The 16,466-nt window shown below is 31.9% G+C and overlaps 1 protein-coding gene across 1 annotated transcript in view; it reads right to left on the bottom strand.

Moving 5' to 3' along the window:
- Positions 1-16,466, bottom strand: part of LOC134237068 (uncharacterized) — a 60,178-nt gene that overhangs the window by 8,256 nt on the left and 35,456 nt on the right. The window contains exons 2-3 of the mRNA XM_062719150.1: positions 12,498-12,545; positions 6,758-10,701 (exon numbers count right to left, since the gene is read on the bottom strand). Of these exons, the coding sequence (XP_062575134.1) occupies positions 6,758-10,488 (3,731 nt within the window). The 5' untranslated portion in view covers positions 10,489-10,701; positions 12,498-12,545. The remainder of the gene's footprint in view (positions 1-6,757; positions 10,702-12,497; positions 12,546-16,466) is intronic.

The following is a 16,466-nucleotide window of genomic DNA, read 5'->3' as shown; positions in this document are numbered from 1 at the left end:
ATTTTTGTTTTACATTTTTATTTGTTAATTTTTTTTATATGAATATAATTCACTTATATAGCAAATAGTTTTTTAATAATATTTTTGGTTTGAATTTAAAATAAGTATTTTAATCATCTGAAAAATCTATATTTTTTTTTTAAACTCTCTTTTTGATCAAGACATTTAACGACTGATTCTTCACTATAATAATAATAAAATGAAACCAAAAGGCGATTTTATTGTACTTTCATTTGAAGTTTTGAACAGGATAAGTTGATTTCTGTCACAGTTTAACTAGAAATTCTTTTAAGAAAGTTAGCTATAAACCAATATAGTATGAAAATGAAAATGGATTTTTTTGGTAAATTTAGGATTTTCACTTGGTTTAAACCTTATCAATTAAATTAAAGGAACTAATATAATCCAAATTGAAAAATAACCAGTCAGAACATTTCATACTCTGGTCTGTTAACATTTAAAGGAAACATTTTTATGTTAATGTATTGATGTAAGCTGTCGATTTGATCATGTCGATCGTGTTGCTAATCATTTCAAATTAATTTCTCATATAGAGAAACAGACGGAACTTTTATATGGCTTCGAGGAAATAACGCTAATGTCTATAACATTATTTGATATAAAACACAAATGAACGTTTAATACTTGAATTTAGAAATAAGAAATTTTGTGATTGTCCTATCAGCACATGCAATAAATTATTATCTTTCTCCATAAAATTGAAGAAAGATACAAGAATTTTTTGCTACAAATGAACGATTTAATGCTTATTTTTTAGAGCATTACGAGGGCTGTTCAATAAATAATGTCCTGAACTGTTTGACATACAATACAAATATCATATGACATTAAACTTGACTTTCTCTCATAATTATATCTTTAATGAATTTATAACAGTTTATGTGACCACTTTTCATCATATAGTTTCATTGTGAGAAGCTGGGAAACAAGGGCTTTTCGAGACACTGCATTATAAATGAATGGTAAAGAATCGGTAAACTAGAGTGAAAATTAAAGCTTCATCAAAGTTGCTGTAAAACTTGTTAAAAATCCCAAAGAAATATTCAATGAAATATGTGACATTTACAGCAACCAATGCCTGTTTTATAAACGAATGAGCAGGTGGATTTCAATGATAAAAAATTATATAATGGGCATCAAAAATGGGTACCGTCCTTGCCAACAAAAAATTATAACAACATATGTACTGTTTGCTAAATTTCAACAAATAATTCTTGATGATGTAGGATTGACTTTAAGACACATAGCAAATTTGATAGACATCACATCGGGGGTAGTTTACACTTTTTTAAAGAAACGTTTGACGGTAAAAAAACATAGTACTCAAAGGTCACCCTTTATTTTGAAAAATGAGTGAAAACGACAGCGTGTACAAATGTCTTACTATTTTTTTTAAAAAATATCAGTAATTGGAGTTATCCATGGTTTTTTGAAATTCAAACAGATAATGGAACTTGAGTCTATTGCTTAAAATCTTCAAAACAAAATTTACCATAAGATGTACTTGACAAAAACAGCGAAGGTCTCGGGAGAGCAAGGAATTGCAAGAGCACAAAGACAGATTTATATGCAATTTTCTTATATATATTAGTGGTTTTGTTGTTCAAATTCGTATTAGGGGTGACAGTTTAATCTCTGGAGGAGATTAGAAAGCAAATTGTTTACAAAAATATGGAAAGGTTTACTAGAGGAAGGACCCAGAATCAGGAATCCACTACATTTAATTTCTTCATGACATCGTCTAAACCCGCATGCCCTGAAGAGTAAAGGGGTTTTCGGGATAAACAGATAGTTAATATTTTCTCACATTAACAGTATTCGCCAGATCTTTGACCTTTTGACTTGTTTCTATTTCCAAACTTGAAAAAACACCTTTAATAAGGAAGAAACAAGTCCAGGAAATCACTGGATCTGCCATTTTCCAGTATACCAAGGGTCATACCCAAACACGAGTTCTACAAACAATCAGAAATTGGATAAAAAATGCTACGGACATGTGTTTTAACTAAAAGAGATTAATAAGTAAAATAATGAAGACTAAATCATTGAAAAGCGTCGTGTGCTTCTTTCCGAACACCGAGGACATTATTTATTGAACAGCCCTCGTATTTATATACTGAATTGACGACGGATTTTTCCGTTATTTCCCGATCATGACAAGGAGCACACAGCAGGTGTGACTGGTCGGCAGGGGATGCTCTTTCCTCTCTGGCACTTGATCCCACCTCTGATGTTTTGGAGGTCCGTGTTTGCTCTGCTAATATTTTGTGTTACTAGTATTTTATGGACTTTTGATCTTGAATACTGTTCTTTATCTCCATATATTTCATTGATGTCTTTGTCTGGAATCATAAGTTAACGATTTTCTTGAAAATACGTGATTCTTCATTGCAATCCTTGCAGACCTAAAAACACCTAATCCTAGAAATATCAGAGATAAAAGAAAGGGACCTCAGCGTAATAATCATCGCCTGTCAATTGGTCATACTATCACAACTTAAAAAACCCATTAATTTTGGAATCGATTCTAATGCTTTTTGCTTTATCTTTATTAATTCATAACTTCTATGATGTTACAATAAATAAAATCAATTATTAAAACTTTATCATTGCATATCAACGAGCTACCGATTATAATTCTTTAAATATTGTTTAGCTTTTATTTTTATAGTTTATTAAGAGTTTGTAAAAAGCATAATTCTTTTTTGATTTTACTCTTCAAGTTAAATAACAGTTTTATTTAAAAACAACAATCACAAATAGTATATATAAAAAGTTAATATACATGTATTTAAAAAAAAGTATTAAAATTTAAAAGGCATTTACATAAAAGACACAAAATGGTGAGTGTCCTACATTTTCCAATGAGGTATTAACTTCAAAATTCATATTTTTTTTTATATTATATATTTTAGTTAATCACTCATGCATGTAGGTTGTTAAATGCTTCAAAAATGTAAGAAAACTCCTTTTACATAATTTATAGCAATCTCTAACCCTGACGTCATAAATATGACAGACTCCTTTCCACAAAGCTATGTTAATTTTTGTCTGTAACATCACAAATATGACACTCGTTCATAAACATGATTCCATGAAACATATAGAGATAACAAACAGTATTCAAGATCAAAAGTCCATAACACAATACAAATTAGGAGCAGAGCAAACACAGACCTCCAAAACATCAGAGATGGGATCAACGTTGGAGGAGTGAGCATCCCATGCTGAGCGATCACACCCGCCGTGTGCTCCTTGTAATGATCGAGAAATAGCGGGAAAATCCGTCGTCAATTCAGGGTATAAATAATGGACTAACAATTAGTATGAAAAATTTCAGTCAGCAGGTGGCAGAAATATTCGGATTTGTTTTAATACTATTGCAAAAAACGATATCCAGGATAAACAAGAGGCCCATGGGCCACAACGCTCACCTGAAAACTGTGACTAGGAAAAAGTAGAAATTGGTTTATTATTGAAAAGTTTAAATCTTAAAGTAGCCCCATGACTAATCATGGCTTTGCTATTCTTGAGAAGAAGATTTTTAAAGAATTTTCTTATATATTTCTATGTAAAACTTTGGTTGGCCATTTGGCCCCGCCCTACCCCCGGGGGTCATAATTTGAATCTACATTACCTGAGGATGCTTCCATATAAATATGATCAATTATATCTTTGCTTTTCTTGAGAAGAGGATCTTTAAAGAATTTTCCTAAAGAGTTCTATGTAAAACTTAAGTCGTCCACTGTGGCCCCGCTCTACCCCCGGGGGTCATGATTTGAACAAAATTGAATCTACACTACCTGAGGATGCTTCCATATAAATATGATCAATTATGGCTTTGCAATTTTTTAGAAGATTTTTTTTTAATTCCTATGTATTTCTATATAAAACTTTCGTCAGCCATTGTGGCCCCGCCCTACCCCCGGGGGTCATGATTTGAACAAACTTGAATCTACACTACCTGAGGATGCTTCCATATAAGTTTCATCTTTCCTGGCACAGTGGTTCTTGAGAAGATTTTTAAAACATGCCACCAAATTTTTATTAATTCCCAATTATCTCCCCTTGAATGTGTGTGGCCCTTCATTTGAACAAACTTGAATCCCCTTTATCCAAGGATGCTTTGTGGCAAGTTTGGTTGAAATTGGCCCAGCAGTTCTTGAGAAGAAGTCGAAAATGTGAAAAGTTTACAGACAGACAGACAGATAAAATGTGATCAGAAAAGCTGAGGTAAAAAGAAAACTGTCATGTTTTAAAAATTAAGAAAATAGAAAAAAGCAAAATAAGCTAAGGTGACGCTAATTTCAAATTACATAAGATATATACATATGCTTGTATGTTATTACATTGTATGATAAATTACATTAATATATTTTATTTTATTTCTGTAGACTCCCTCAATGTTTGAACATGATATTTCTAGCAACAAATATCTTGGAGTCAATGCTTACTTTCTTTCTTTACCTCAAAAAACATTCTTTTACAATGTATACACTTTTAGAACATAAATTCCTTGAAAATGATAATTAACGATCAATTAAGAGAAAATGATTTCCTTGAAGGAAAATGTACGTTCCTTGCAAAAATGTACTTTGACATGTATCATGATATCCTAAACCTCAAATATGCCTACTCTCTGGTTCACTGTGCTTTTAAAATACACTGAACGAAATTTTATCAAGCAATTAAAAGTACATCAATCAAAATATTTCAATATTATAATCGAAAAGCAACACTTTGATCGGCGGTAATTTAAAAATAATACAGATATAAAATTTTATTATTTTTGATGCTCGATTTACGGTCAATTTTGACAGATTTAACTGTTTGGTTAAATAACTATATATAACTCTTCTCCAATCAATATCTTGAATTATCTTTGTTTCGACATAGTTTGAATTTCATACATATTTTTTATGGTTTTGTTAAATCACTCTGATTCACAAAAGTACTCTGAATTTGATGTTAATTTTATTTCCTCAATGATAATAATGATGTACGTCGTTTCAGAGACCAGATTTTCCAACAAATGCTGGAAATACAATGGGCACTTACTGTGGTATTTATCACCTGACGTTTTATTTTCCTACTAGGCAAAAATTCAAATAAGTCGTTCTATATAACAAGAAGAAAACGGTTGCTGTTGCCTTTATCACGACATTCAGATAGATTGATGCGTATTATCAATTTACAATCACCACTTCCATTTATATGCATACTTGATAAACATATATTCCAGTGTATTTGAAATAATCGATATGTCTGCCACATTTTTGATATATTCGGATGTTTTACTGATTTTTAAAACCAATAAAGTAGATCTACATGTAACAACTAAATAGCATATACAGCTGATACAGGGGGTTCAAGGCGACTGTTAGTGGTTTAAAAGGGATGCTTTTACCTTCTTGGCATCCGATCACACATCTGGAATTCTTTTAGTGGCCTGTTTATGCCCTCTTAATAACATATCTGTATTGTTTTAAGATTTCTATTTACAATGCTCTCTTATCTTCAGCGCTCTTTTTATTTTGAATATTCCAAGCATCCATATCTTAAATCAACTTTTCATTTGTCCTTAAAGTTGCATATTTTTTTTATTTCTGCAAATGCCACATTTTTAATATAAATAACTAAATGCATTAATCATTTTGCCTTGTCACTCCCTTCCAAATAGAGACGTTGCATTTTAATGCAACTGGCTTTATTTTTCCTTTGAGTGATAAAGTTAAGTTAAAGTGGTTTTGCAGATTATCATTCCAAGCATTTATACATCTTATATTAATCTCCATGAATTTTACCACTAGGATGCATACTATCATTATAAATCTCTCTCATTGATTAACATAAAGTATATATATAGTGCTACCACTAACTCATCTTTCAATTGCTACTTCCCAGTATTTTTCAAATCTCACTAGGTACATTTGCCCTGTCAAACTAATGCTGTATGAAATATTTTGACAGTGATGGATGGTGAAAGGTGTGAAAAGTTCAATTTTAAATTTTATTTTAGAGAAGTAAAAAACCAAGTATAAAAATTTCATTCTGTGTCTAATTTCATGCCGTATTTTTATTTCAATGTAAAAGATTAAATCGTATAGTTAAAAGATTCAGCCAATTACATGAAACTTTTTTTATCATATAAATCCATCAGATCTATCGACCATTAAAAAAGTATGAAAACCATGGAATTTACTTTGAAATTATCCAAAGTCTCTCCACATTTCTATCAGACGTGAATCCAGAAGAGAGGTACAGGTCTTTCGAATGAGGAATTATATCACCGTAGAGAAGATACTAAACGGAGCAGTCAAATAATTGAGCAATGTTTGGGGTCTGTGTTTAAATATTCTGTATTTAAAACATTTCTAATTTTAAGTCAATGTGAAAAAAGCTCTAATATGAGCTTTAATTTGCTTCACAATATTAAAACCAGGCGGAGTTTTACAAAAGACATAATATATCATCGATAATTATTGCTTTACGTTTCATAATTTATTTACTCGAAAAATGTAAACACATGGAATTAACACATGGTGAAGAACAAAATAAAGAAAAATAAATTTAATAAGTTTAATTATACTTCAAAAATTTTCATTCTCCTGTAACATTCGGAAAATATTATTTAAACATCAATTGAGCATCTAGGTACATGTACATCATTCGTACGTGTAATAACACAATATCGTCTATGTGAGCAATTAAAACAAATTAAAAATAAACTATGAACTAAACATCATCGTCCAATGGAATATCTGTAAATTCAATTTGATAATCTTCATCATTAACATAAGCATGATTATCGTTTTTTATAAACTTAACCGTCCCATTCCCCGCATGTCCATTTCCCATACCATTAACCATTCCAGTATCCTCATTTTCACGATGATTGATTTCAGCCACAACCCGTTTGGGCTCTCTTTCCTTCTGCGGCTTATGTTGGACCTTGTATTGAATATCATCATCTTCTTGATAATTCATATCAAGAATAGGAGCCTCAACCTCTGGAAGAGAGTTTAATAACTTTTTCATGAACCACTTCTCGTTAACTCTGAGAGTCACGTGAGTTTTGATGTAAAATCGAACTTCCTCGTCCATGGTTTCTAAGTCGGCGTCCTCACCAATGATAACGATTAAATGATTGCTTCGGACACGTAACGACTTTTCACTTGCGATTCTGAATGTAAAAACTGACCATTCGTCCTCAAGGTGGTTCCCAGAGAGAATGAAGATGGTGTGAAGAGAACTATCAATAGCTTTCAAAATGTTTTCCTCTTTAGAGGCACCTGGAACAAAATCACGATCAGGCAGACATAACAAGTATCCATTATTTTCTAAAGTTGGTCTTAATTCATTCATAATATACGGCATTTCACTGTCAGAGTAAGACACAAAAGCATGTCTCTTGTACATGTCATTATTGATTCCCTCTTCCCCATACGTTGCCTGGATAAAGGCTTTAATATCCGGGAGACTTTTACCTCTTCCAGGCTGGTCCTCATACTGAGGCATCGAATACAAAAGCTTTTCGTGAAATAGCGCCTGATTTGCGTCGATATAGCGCCCTCGTTTGATATATCTCTGCATGTCTTTTATCATTACTTGTTTCAAAACTACGTCATGACATACAACAATGGCGTAGTTTGTTCGAAGTTCTTTGATCTTTTCTTGCGCTTCATTCCAAGCTACTTTTAACAAGTCGTCTTCGATAAATTCAGGAGAGAGGATTATCAGCATTCGCTTACTGTGTTTTACAATGCTTGCGATGTTTTCCATATAGGTAAAACCAGCGACAAAATCTCTCATCATTTCACACACAACGTAATACTCTTTCTGAAATTCCAAGTACTTCACAACATTTTCCATTACCCACTCTGTCGTATCCGGGGCGTGAAGAACCAAAACGTCAATAATTTCTTTTCCATCTTTATCATCTTTATCAAATGGATGGATTCCCAAGTAAATATATAGTAAAACCTTTACCTCTAACCGATAAACATACATCAAACACAGCAAAATGATGAGTAGTACCAGTATCAAAGAACTGGTCACACTGGGTATGACTACATGTTTAATTGAGTCAAAGTCTTCCAAACAAACAAAATCCTGATCTGGAATTCGGATCAAGAAGTTTCCTTTTTCTGCTTCGTCGTCTACATTGCACGTGATATCCGAGACATGTTCCACCATATCCGTGTTTCTTAACACCCAGTGTTTTATCCACTTTGTATGGCAATCACATTTTAGCGGATTGTTAATGAAACTAATGGACATCAATCTCTTGCTTTGGAGAGCTCTGGGAAGTGATACAAGGTAATTGGAATCTACATACAGTGAACTTAGAAGAGTCATTTTACTTATGGCGCCATCACTAATACTTGTTAACTGGTTTTCGGATAAATAAAGTTGTCTAATATATGGTAGGTATTGTAAATTATCGTCACTGATTGTAGAAATGTTATTTTGCTGAAACCATAGGTCTACTATACCAGTAGGTAAGATTTTTGGTAATGTCTGAAAGTGTCGATTTCGACAGTCGACAATCGTAATAGACGTTACTGATCTCGAATAACAAGTACAATTTGTCGGGCAGTTTGTAATATTTCTTTCACAATAAGTGTCTGCTTCTCGTATCTCCCACATGGTTTTGCCTTTAAATTCTTGAGGGGTAAAACATTTCCAATCGTTGAAAAAATACTCTTTTCCATCAAACAAACCATCATTCTTAAGTAATGTTACCAATCTACTAATATGTATAATCCCACAATCGCATCGAAGATGGGTTCCTTCTAAAATAATTTCAAAGAACTTTAAAATCAAAAGTAACTTTAGTTTGATATAACCCGATCTTTCTTTAAGTTCCTGTTGCTCTCCAAAATATTCGATATTTAAGTTGTCTATTCTACTGCCAGTAAGATCAATTTTTCGATTTCTATCCAGGATATTAACGAGAAGCAAGTTTGGATTTTTAACGATAACATTAAAACTAACATCATTTTTGGGCACAGCGCCTTTGAGCAATTGTTCGGCTATCGTACTAAAATCTAGATTATTCAAATAATTAGTAAAATTTGTAAAATGAATTTGTGTATATTTAAAGCTGGCCATTTTGAGGGCTCTTAAATAAAATATTTCTGCTGGTAAGTGAATCAACGGATTTCCATCGAAATATAAAAATTCAAGTTTCGTGGAATACAAAGGCCACTCCAAATTTTCTAATGAAATTATATTGTTATTTTTCAAATGTAGCTCTTGTAAGTTATCCAGGTATCGAAATGCATTTTTATGGATCCTCTCTATTTTGTTACGTGAAAAGTCAATATAGATTAATTCCTTGTTATCAACAAAAAGATCCATCTGTATCTCTGTCAAATTGTTAGCGTGGGCATCAAGATGCTTCAACAAGGTCAGCCCCCGAAACAAAGAGGAAGGAAGTCTCTGAATGTTGTTTAAACTCATATCGATATGTTCAATTTCTTTCAATTTACGAAATAAATTTTCTGGTAATTCAGTTAGTCCATTTCCAGTGAATTTCAGTGCTTGTAGCCAGCCTTCGAATTCATAGTCCTGTAAACTAGAAATATTATTCATATTAAGATTCAAATATTTACGGAAATGATGCTTTTCTACAGTTATGTGTAAGGATTTAGCATAGTGATTTAGCAGATAGTCAGAGGATGAAAGATTGTAACTGAGTAAGGGAGACGAATCACTCCAAGGAAATCGAATTGGATGTCGAAGACCTGTCTGAGAGAGTTCAAGAGACACCAGGTTAGGAAGTTTAACACTGAAGTCGAATACAGACGTATTTATGTTTATGTTTTGAATTGTCAAATCTTTCATCTTTGGAAAGTCATGACTGCACCGAAACATGTTTATAATGTCTTCCAAGTCCGTCACATTCTCTTGTGAAGGTTCATTAACAATCCATAAAGTAGTCACTTGCTTCATCAAGTTGCACATTGTTTTGTTCGTTCCACTACTTTCTAGAGCTGCAAGGTTCGTGTCCTTCAGTAGCACGTGGAAAGGAAGAACCATACTTCCGAGAATGTAAAAGGATTCCTCTGTCATCTGACATTTTATTACCTGGATATAGGATATGATATTTTGTTTATGCCTACCTGAATACGGTGTGATTTGTATTATGAGAGGCGTAAAACACTGAAAGTTAAAAACACTTACAATAGATTCATCACCAAAGTTGTAATGCTCCAAAATCCTTGTGCTATTCAAAAGACATTGATTCTTAGTGGAACAGTTATTTTCTTTCAGTCCTAAGAACAATGATATGGAAACTGTTTTCAGGGGTTTATCATATTGACTCAAGAGGTGAATGTCGGTTATATTGGCCTTCGTGATTTTACACTCTGATATACAATCATTATCCATTTCGATCCCATGTGTCATATGAATGTAAAACGAAGCAAGCATAACTAGATTTAAAATTAAATACCAAGGCATGGCTGCGTTGAAATGCTGAAAAGGTAATTCTGTCCATCTATAAATCCCTTGTCTGCATCTTAAAAAGATATTAAATGATTTGAAGAAATCGGTTTCCTTTTCATGGAGTGGACAGAATAGTTTCTTTCTAAAAAAAAAATCAAGCCTTCTCTGTCTCCCTTTCGTGGTTTGAATCGAAAATGCTGTTTTGAGTAGAGTTATTCATGACGGGACCTAAAAAATAAATTAGAAGAAGTTAATTCTTGCTTCTTTTTTGTGAATGATACAAATGACTTTATTATTTAGCTTGAACAGGTTGTATGTAATACATTAAAATTCCATGCCTATTTTGTTTCAAAAAGTGAAAAAAAAAAATGACGGTGACCTTGAAACGGCCTTGACTGATTTGAAAGATAATGACATACATTAACCTATTTCACAAACAGTTTACCTCTACGATTTGAGACACAATAACTGAAAAACGTGCCAAAATAAGAAGTAAGCGGTATGTCCATTAATAGACTTTATCCTGATCGACGAAAAATCCCCTGAAAACTAACTTGTTTTTATCTGACACATTATTTGTGTGATGGCTTTTAATACGCCTACATTCAAAGTTGACCTTATTATGTTAGATTAGTATATCAAGCAAAAAAAGTTAATGAATATAATCCATACACCTTAAATCAAATGTCAAGAAACGTTATTTACCATAAAAGTTTTTTCAGGCAAACAACTTAACTTGTCGAGTACTTTTATAAATTAATTACTCAAAAAATTTGATATTATTTAAAAAGAAATTTAGCTTTAAGAGTTTCCATGACTAGGAGAGGTCTCGTCCATTGACGAGATCACCTACCTGACAGGGCTGACATAAACGTGCGTCTTTCACTTTCGTTGATACATCGAAGGTTATAATAGGGGCATTATCTCTAATACTTTTTATGTCATTTTCACATCGTATAACGATCTGTCCTTTCTTATTAGGATAAATAATTCTTTCCACTTTAATACCCATCCATGTTATGTAGTTCCTGAAAACTTACCTTGAAAATCCATTTACTATGGGATAATAACATGAAATATAGGTCATCACAGAGTTTAACAATGACAAATGGCGGATCTTGACAAAGCGGAAGAGTTGTCGAAAACCGTAGAACTACTTACAAGACGGGGACCCATTACATCATTGGAAACATGTTCTTGATCAATCAAACATATTATTCTAACAACATCTGATATCGTTTCAACAATATAGATTTTTTATTAAACAAAGATCAGTTAACTTAGGAGCACTTTTTCCTACATTTTCAACAATGACTCTGTTTGCAAATACAATCTATCACTGAGTTCCACTATATGGTTTCTACGAATGGTTTTCTTCAGTCATATAAATGTAATATGTATGAATTCCGATTAAATTTTCTTAATTTACAGTTTAAAAAAACAAAACAAATGTAGCTCTTATTTATTTACAGGAATAAAGCAAAATTGGTTGAAATTAAGTACAGGCCAGGGAAGAAAGAAAAAAAAAGGTCTTACCATTAAATCAGATAAGCATTATGCAATATCATACACAGAGTTGTGATTCATAGCATATTTTTAGAAATCATTTGACAATGAATAAAAAAGTTGAAAAAGTGCAAGGATACAATCATTTGGAAAATGCTTAGTCTGTAAATGAGGTGTCTTGAGTAGTTTGAAAATGTAATTAGTTTACTGTCCATTATAACAATTATATTGTTATTAGAGGAAAGGTATGTTAATTCTAAATTACACACACACAGAAAGTTCAAGAGAGTTTGTAAAGACTTGAGAACATTGATGTACTATGATAATCATAACATTTTTTAAACTAACAAAAGATTATTCTGATACCCTCGGGAATTATATATCTCGAGATGCTGATTATTATAAAACAAAACTGAAAAATTAAAAAATCATCATGATTTGTTTAAGGCTATTTGAAAGAAAATAGCTATTTAAATCATTAATATGTGATATAGACAAGTATATAATTATCTACTCACATTCTTAGATCTATTCACATTTCCATTTATCAAAGGCTCGTTTAGTTCCTGCAATGATAATCATTCATTCTTAGAAAAGTACACAACCATTCAGCTCTATGCGTTTAAACTATTAATAAGCGACCTATTAACCTTGCCATTTAATTAAGCATGTATTTTGCGGACACGCTTGTTAGTTTCGTTCAAGAAATGTTTTAATTCTCCCCATAATTGTATGAATTGAATAAGTTTTATAGCTAAAGGCACTAAAGTACGTTGTAAACTGACCATAGTCATCGTGAACTGCCATTAAGATAATATAAATATTCATCATATAAAAAAAAAAACGAAATATGCGTTTAAACTATTAATAAGCGACCTATTAACCTTGCCATTTAATTAAGCATATATTTTGTGGACACGCTTGTTAGTTTCGTTCAAGAAATGTTTTAATTCTCTCCATAATTGTATAAATTGAATAAGTTTTATAGCTAAAGGCACTAAAGTACGTTGTAAACTGACCATAGTCATCGTGAACTGCCATTAAGATAATATAAATATTCATCATATAAAAAAAAAAAACGAAATAACCCCAAAAACATAATGTTTTCGCCTATTAATTACGTTTGCGAAGAAGTTAGAATATTTTTTGTACATGTAATGTATTCTTAAACAAGATATTCGTATACTTTGTTAAAGGGAGCAAGAGCAGTCTTCTCTATTATCTTGAACAAAATCATTCCTCAAACGTAGTTTATATTGTTGGGGATAAAAGTTTATTTCCTTTCTTCCAAAATCATTTTTTATTAATCCTTTACGTTGATAGATTTAAAATAATGATGATTTTATTTACACCAACGTCTCTAAGTTTGGAATTATGTGAGTCAAACATTGTGAATTGAATCTGACAATAACGAATCACATTGACTTTGAGACAGGACACTGAATGAAAATTTTAAAATTAATCATATAGCAGAAGATTTATAATCAATATAGAATCAATTTCCGCCAAATATCGTTCACGCTACACTTAATACATTAATTTATAGTACTCCCATTATAAACCTGATCCCACCTTCCGTGTTGGTAGTATATTTTTTACTAAGTCTATTTTCGTTTTGTGTATAAGATGACTTCATCCAGGCACCAGGTCGCTTCATTAGAATTTCCAGTGATCTTAGTGCCTCATTATTGCAGACCTAATTTGGCATTCAGATGAAGCTTTGTTTTCAGAAAAGTAAATGAGCAGAAGAAAAATTCGATATATCCGAGTTGAATTGAAACAAAATACCCTACAGACCCTGCGACATCTGTTTCATATTACTAAAACGAGGTAATCAAGCTTATGGACAAACAAGTTGTTAAATCAGGATTATCAAAAGCCTCGTTTTCAGTCATTTCACAAGTTTTATAGTCGATACTCATTCAATGATCTTATCAGTAAATACAATCGATCATTGAGTCGAATGATGACTGGCGTTCTGAGACAAACTGCTAGGATCTAAGGTTTGATAAAACAAACGTTGTCCCCCAGTTCAATAAACAATCGTACAATATGCATTTGAAAAAGAGTAAACATGTCTTATATCATAATATCATCATTCTATATAATAGAAATTCCGAATGCCTTTGACTAAACAAAAAAAAAGTCTCTTAATATCCTGTATTATCATTTTTAATGAGTAACAAAAGAGAGATAACTCCCAAATATTTATCAATAATTTACGAAACAAGTGACACAATTACAAAAATTAAAGATTCCATGACGTTATCATATCTTCATTAAACTATGGACTTCAATAAGACATAAAACATCAAAAGACTAGAATGAGAGATGAAACTGATACCAAGATAATTTACAAGACCAATTTTGAACCGGGCACGCCATAGACCCTTATGAACACCTGAAATGGATCTGATGCTTGGGAGAGTATTTAATCTACAGGCCTCCAAAAACATCAGAGGCGGGACTGGGTGCCATGGAGCATTAAGCATCAACTCTCCACACATGTCATGTGCTTGATGTGTTTGTTGAGAAAACCAAGCATATGCACAAAAATCATAAGGGAATATTTGATTTAAAAATTAACTAAAAATATTGTAAAATAAATGTAAAACACGGAAATGGGAAAAAAATTTTCTCTGTCTCTCTGCATGATACTAATAACATTCAAATGAATCTCCATTTAACTTTATTTATATTTTCTCGGTGGGAAAACTTTAATTGAATTTATTTATTAAAAATAGAGTTAAGATGATTTAATTCTTCATGGATCTTAATCGCGAGTCTGTTTAAAATGCCAATGCTTTCCTTGCTCTAATTTTGTATTATTTGTCGACACAATGACCTTGTCAGCAAATACAATTTATCATTCAGTCATTTGCTGACTGACGTTTTTCATACTAATTGTTAGTCCATTATTTATACACTGAATTGACGACGGATATTTCCGTTATTTCCAAATCATGACAAGGAGCACATGGTGGGTGTGACCAATCGACAGGGATGCTCACTCCTCCATGGCACCTGATCCCATCTCTGATGTTTCGGAGATCCGTGTTTGCTCCGCTCCTGTTTTGTTTTATGGACCTAGATATTGAATACTGTTCGTTATCTCCATATCCTTCTCTTGATTGGATTTCTTGACTACTATTCAGTATCATGATAAGGAACATACAACCGGTATGATAGGTCGTCAGGGGAAACTCACTCCTCCGTGGCACATGATCCCGACTCTAATTTTTAAGAGTTCGGGTTTGCTCTGCTCCAAATTTTTATTGTTTAATGAACTTTTGAGCTTGCATGCTGTATGTTATCTCCATATACTTCACTTGACTACTATTTGTTGTCTTCTTGTTTCATTTGTTTTAGAGGATGTATACCTTTTTTCAAAGCAATTTATGACAACTCTTCTTAACTATACTAAATGAAAGAGAAAGAGGGTTTGTCTCCCTTATATTACAGGCAAAATCTTAATTTATTTAAAAAAAAGATGTGAACATAATCATGAATTTTTGAAATATATATGATATACGCTTTTTATCAGAATAGAACTTTTAACATTAGTAATTTTACTGTTATTTGTCACTTAAAATTGAAACTGTTTGATGAATATAAAACAAATGTAAGCAATGAAAATGGAAATTCCTTTTCTCTGTCCATTTGTATGATACTAATAAACATAGAAATGAATCTCAATTGAACTCTATTTAAATGATTTTGGTGTAAAGTAATAAATGGTGTTTGCTTTGCTCCCATTTAGTATTGTTTCATGGATTTTTTATCTTGGATACTCTTTGTTATCTCCATATGTTTCTTGAAAACAAAATACGGATCAAGTAATTTTCCAAGTGAATATTATATGTTTAATTCACAAAGAATAGTGTATTTTGGTATCTTTTCAGATCAGTAAATTGAATGAATCTCTTTTAGATTCTTTTGAAATGTGTTTAATATGAACTTAAAAAATACTTCATAAAATGGAACTGCTTTCTTCCTTAACCAATAAACGCTAGCTAACTATGACGTTTTCATTCTAAACTAGGAGACACAGAGAATACAGTTTGTTGCGGTTCATAAAAAACATGTAATACCTAATCCATGCTACCTACCAACAAAATAACGATATACATTTATTTGGGAAATCATACCGTGTTAAATCTATTTCTAATTGAGTCGTTAATTTTTCCTTTACTCCTACCTTCTTTTGAAATTCATATGTTCTGACAGGTTGAAAGATTTATCACCATTGTGAAACTCATCTATACGACCTTAAGCAAACCTGAAACAATTAATTACTTTTTTTATTTAAACAATATATGTATCTTAAAGATTAAAGTAGGTCATATTCTAATAGGTATACAAAATAAGGACATTGTAGCATTTTTTTTCTGATGTCAATATAGACATGCAAATGAATTCCGAAAACAGTGAAACAAACTACAATCCTACCGCTATAATACTCGTGTGTTGCGATGTAGATACATTAG

This window comes from Saccostrea cucullata, unplaced genomic scaffold (assembly GCF_032062105.1).
Source record: "Saccostrea cucullata isolate Sc308-1 unplaced genomic scaffold, CSIRO_AGI_Scuc_v1 ctg282, whole genome shotgun sequence".
NCBI classification, from domain to species: Eukaryota; Metazoa; Mollusca; class Bivalvia; order Ostreida; family Ostreidae; genus Saccostrea; species Saccostrea cuccullata.
This window is presented reverse-complemented; position numbering and strand designations above follow the sequence as displayed.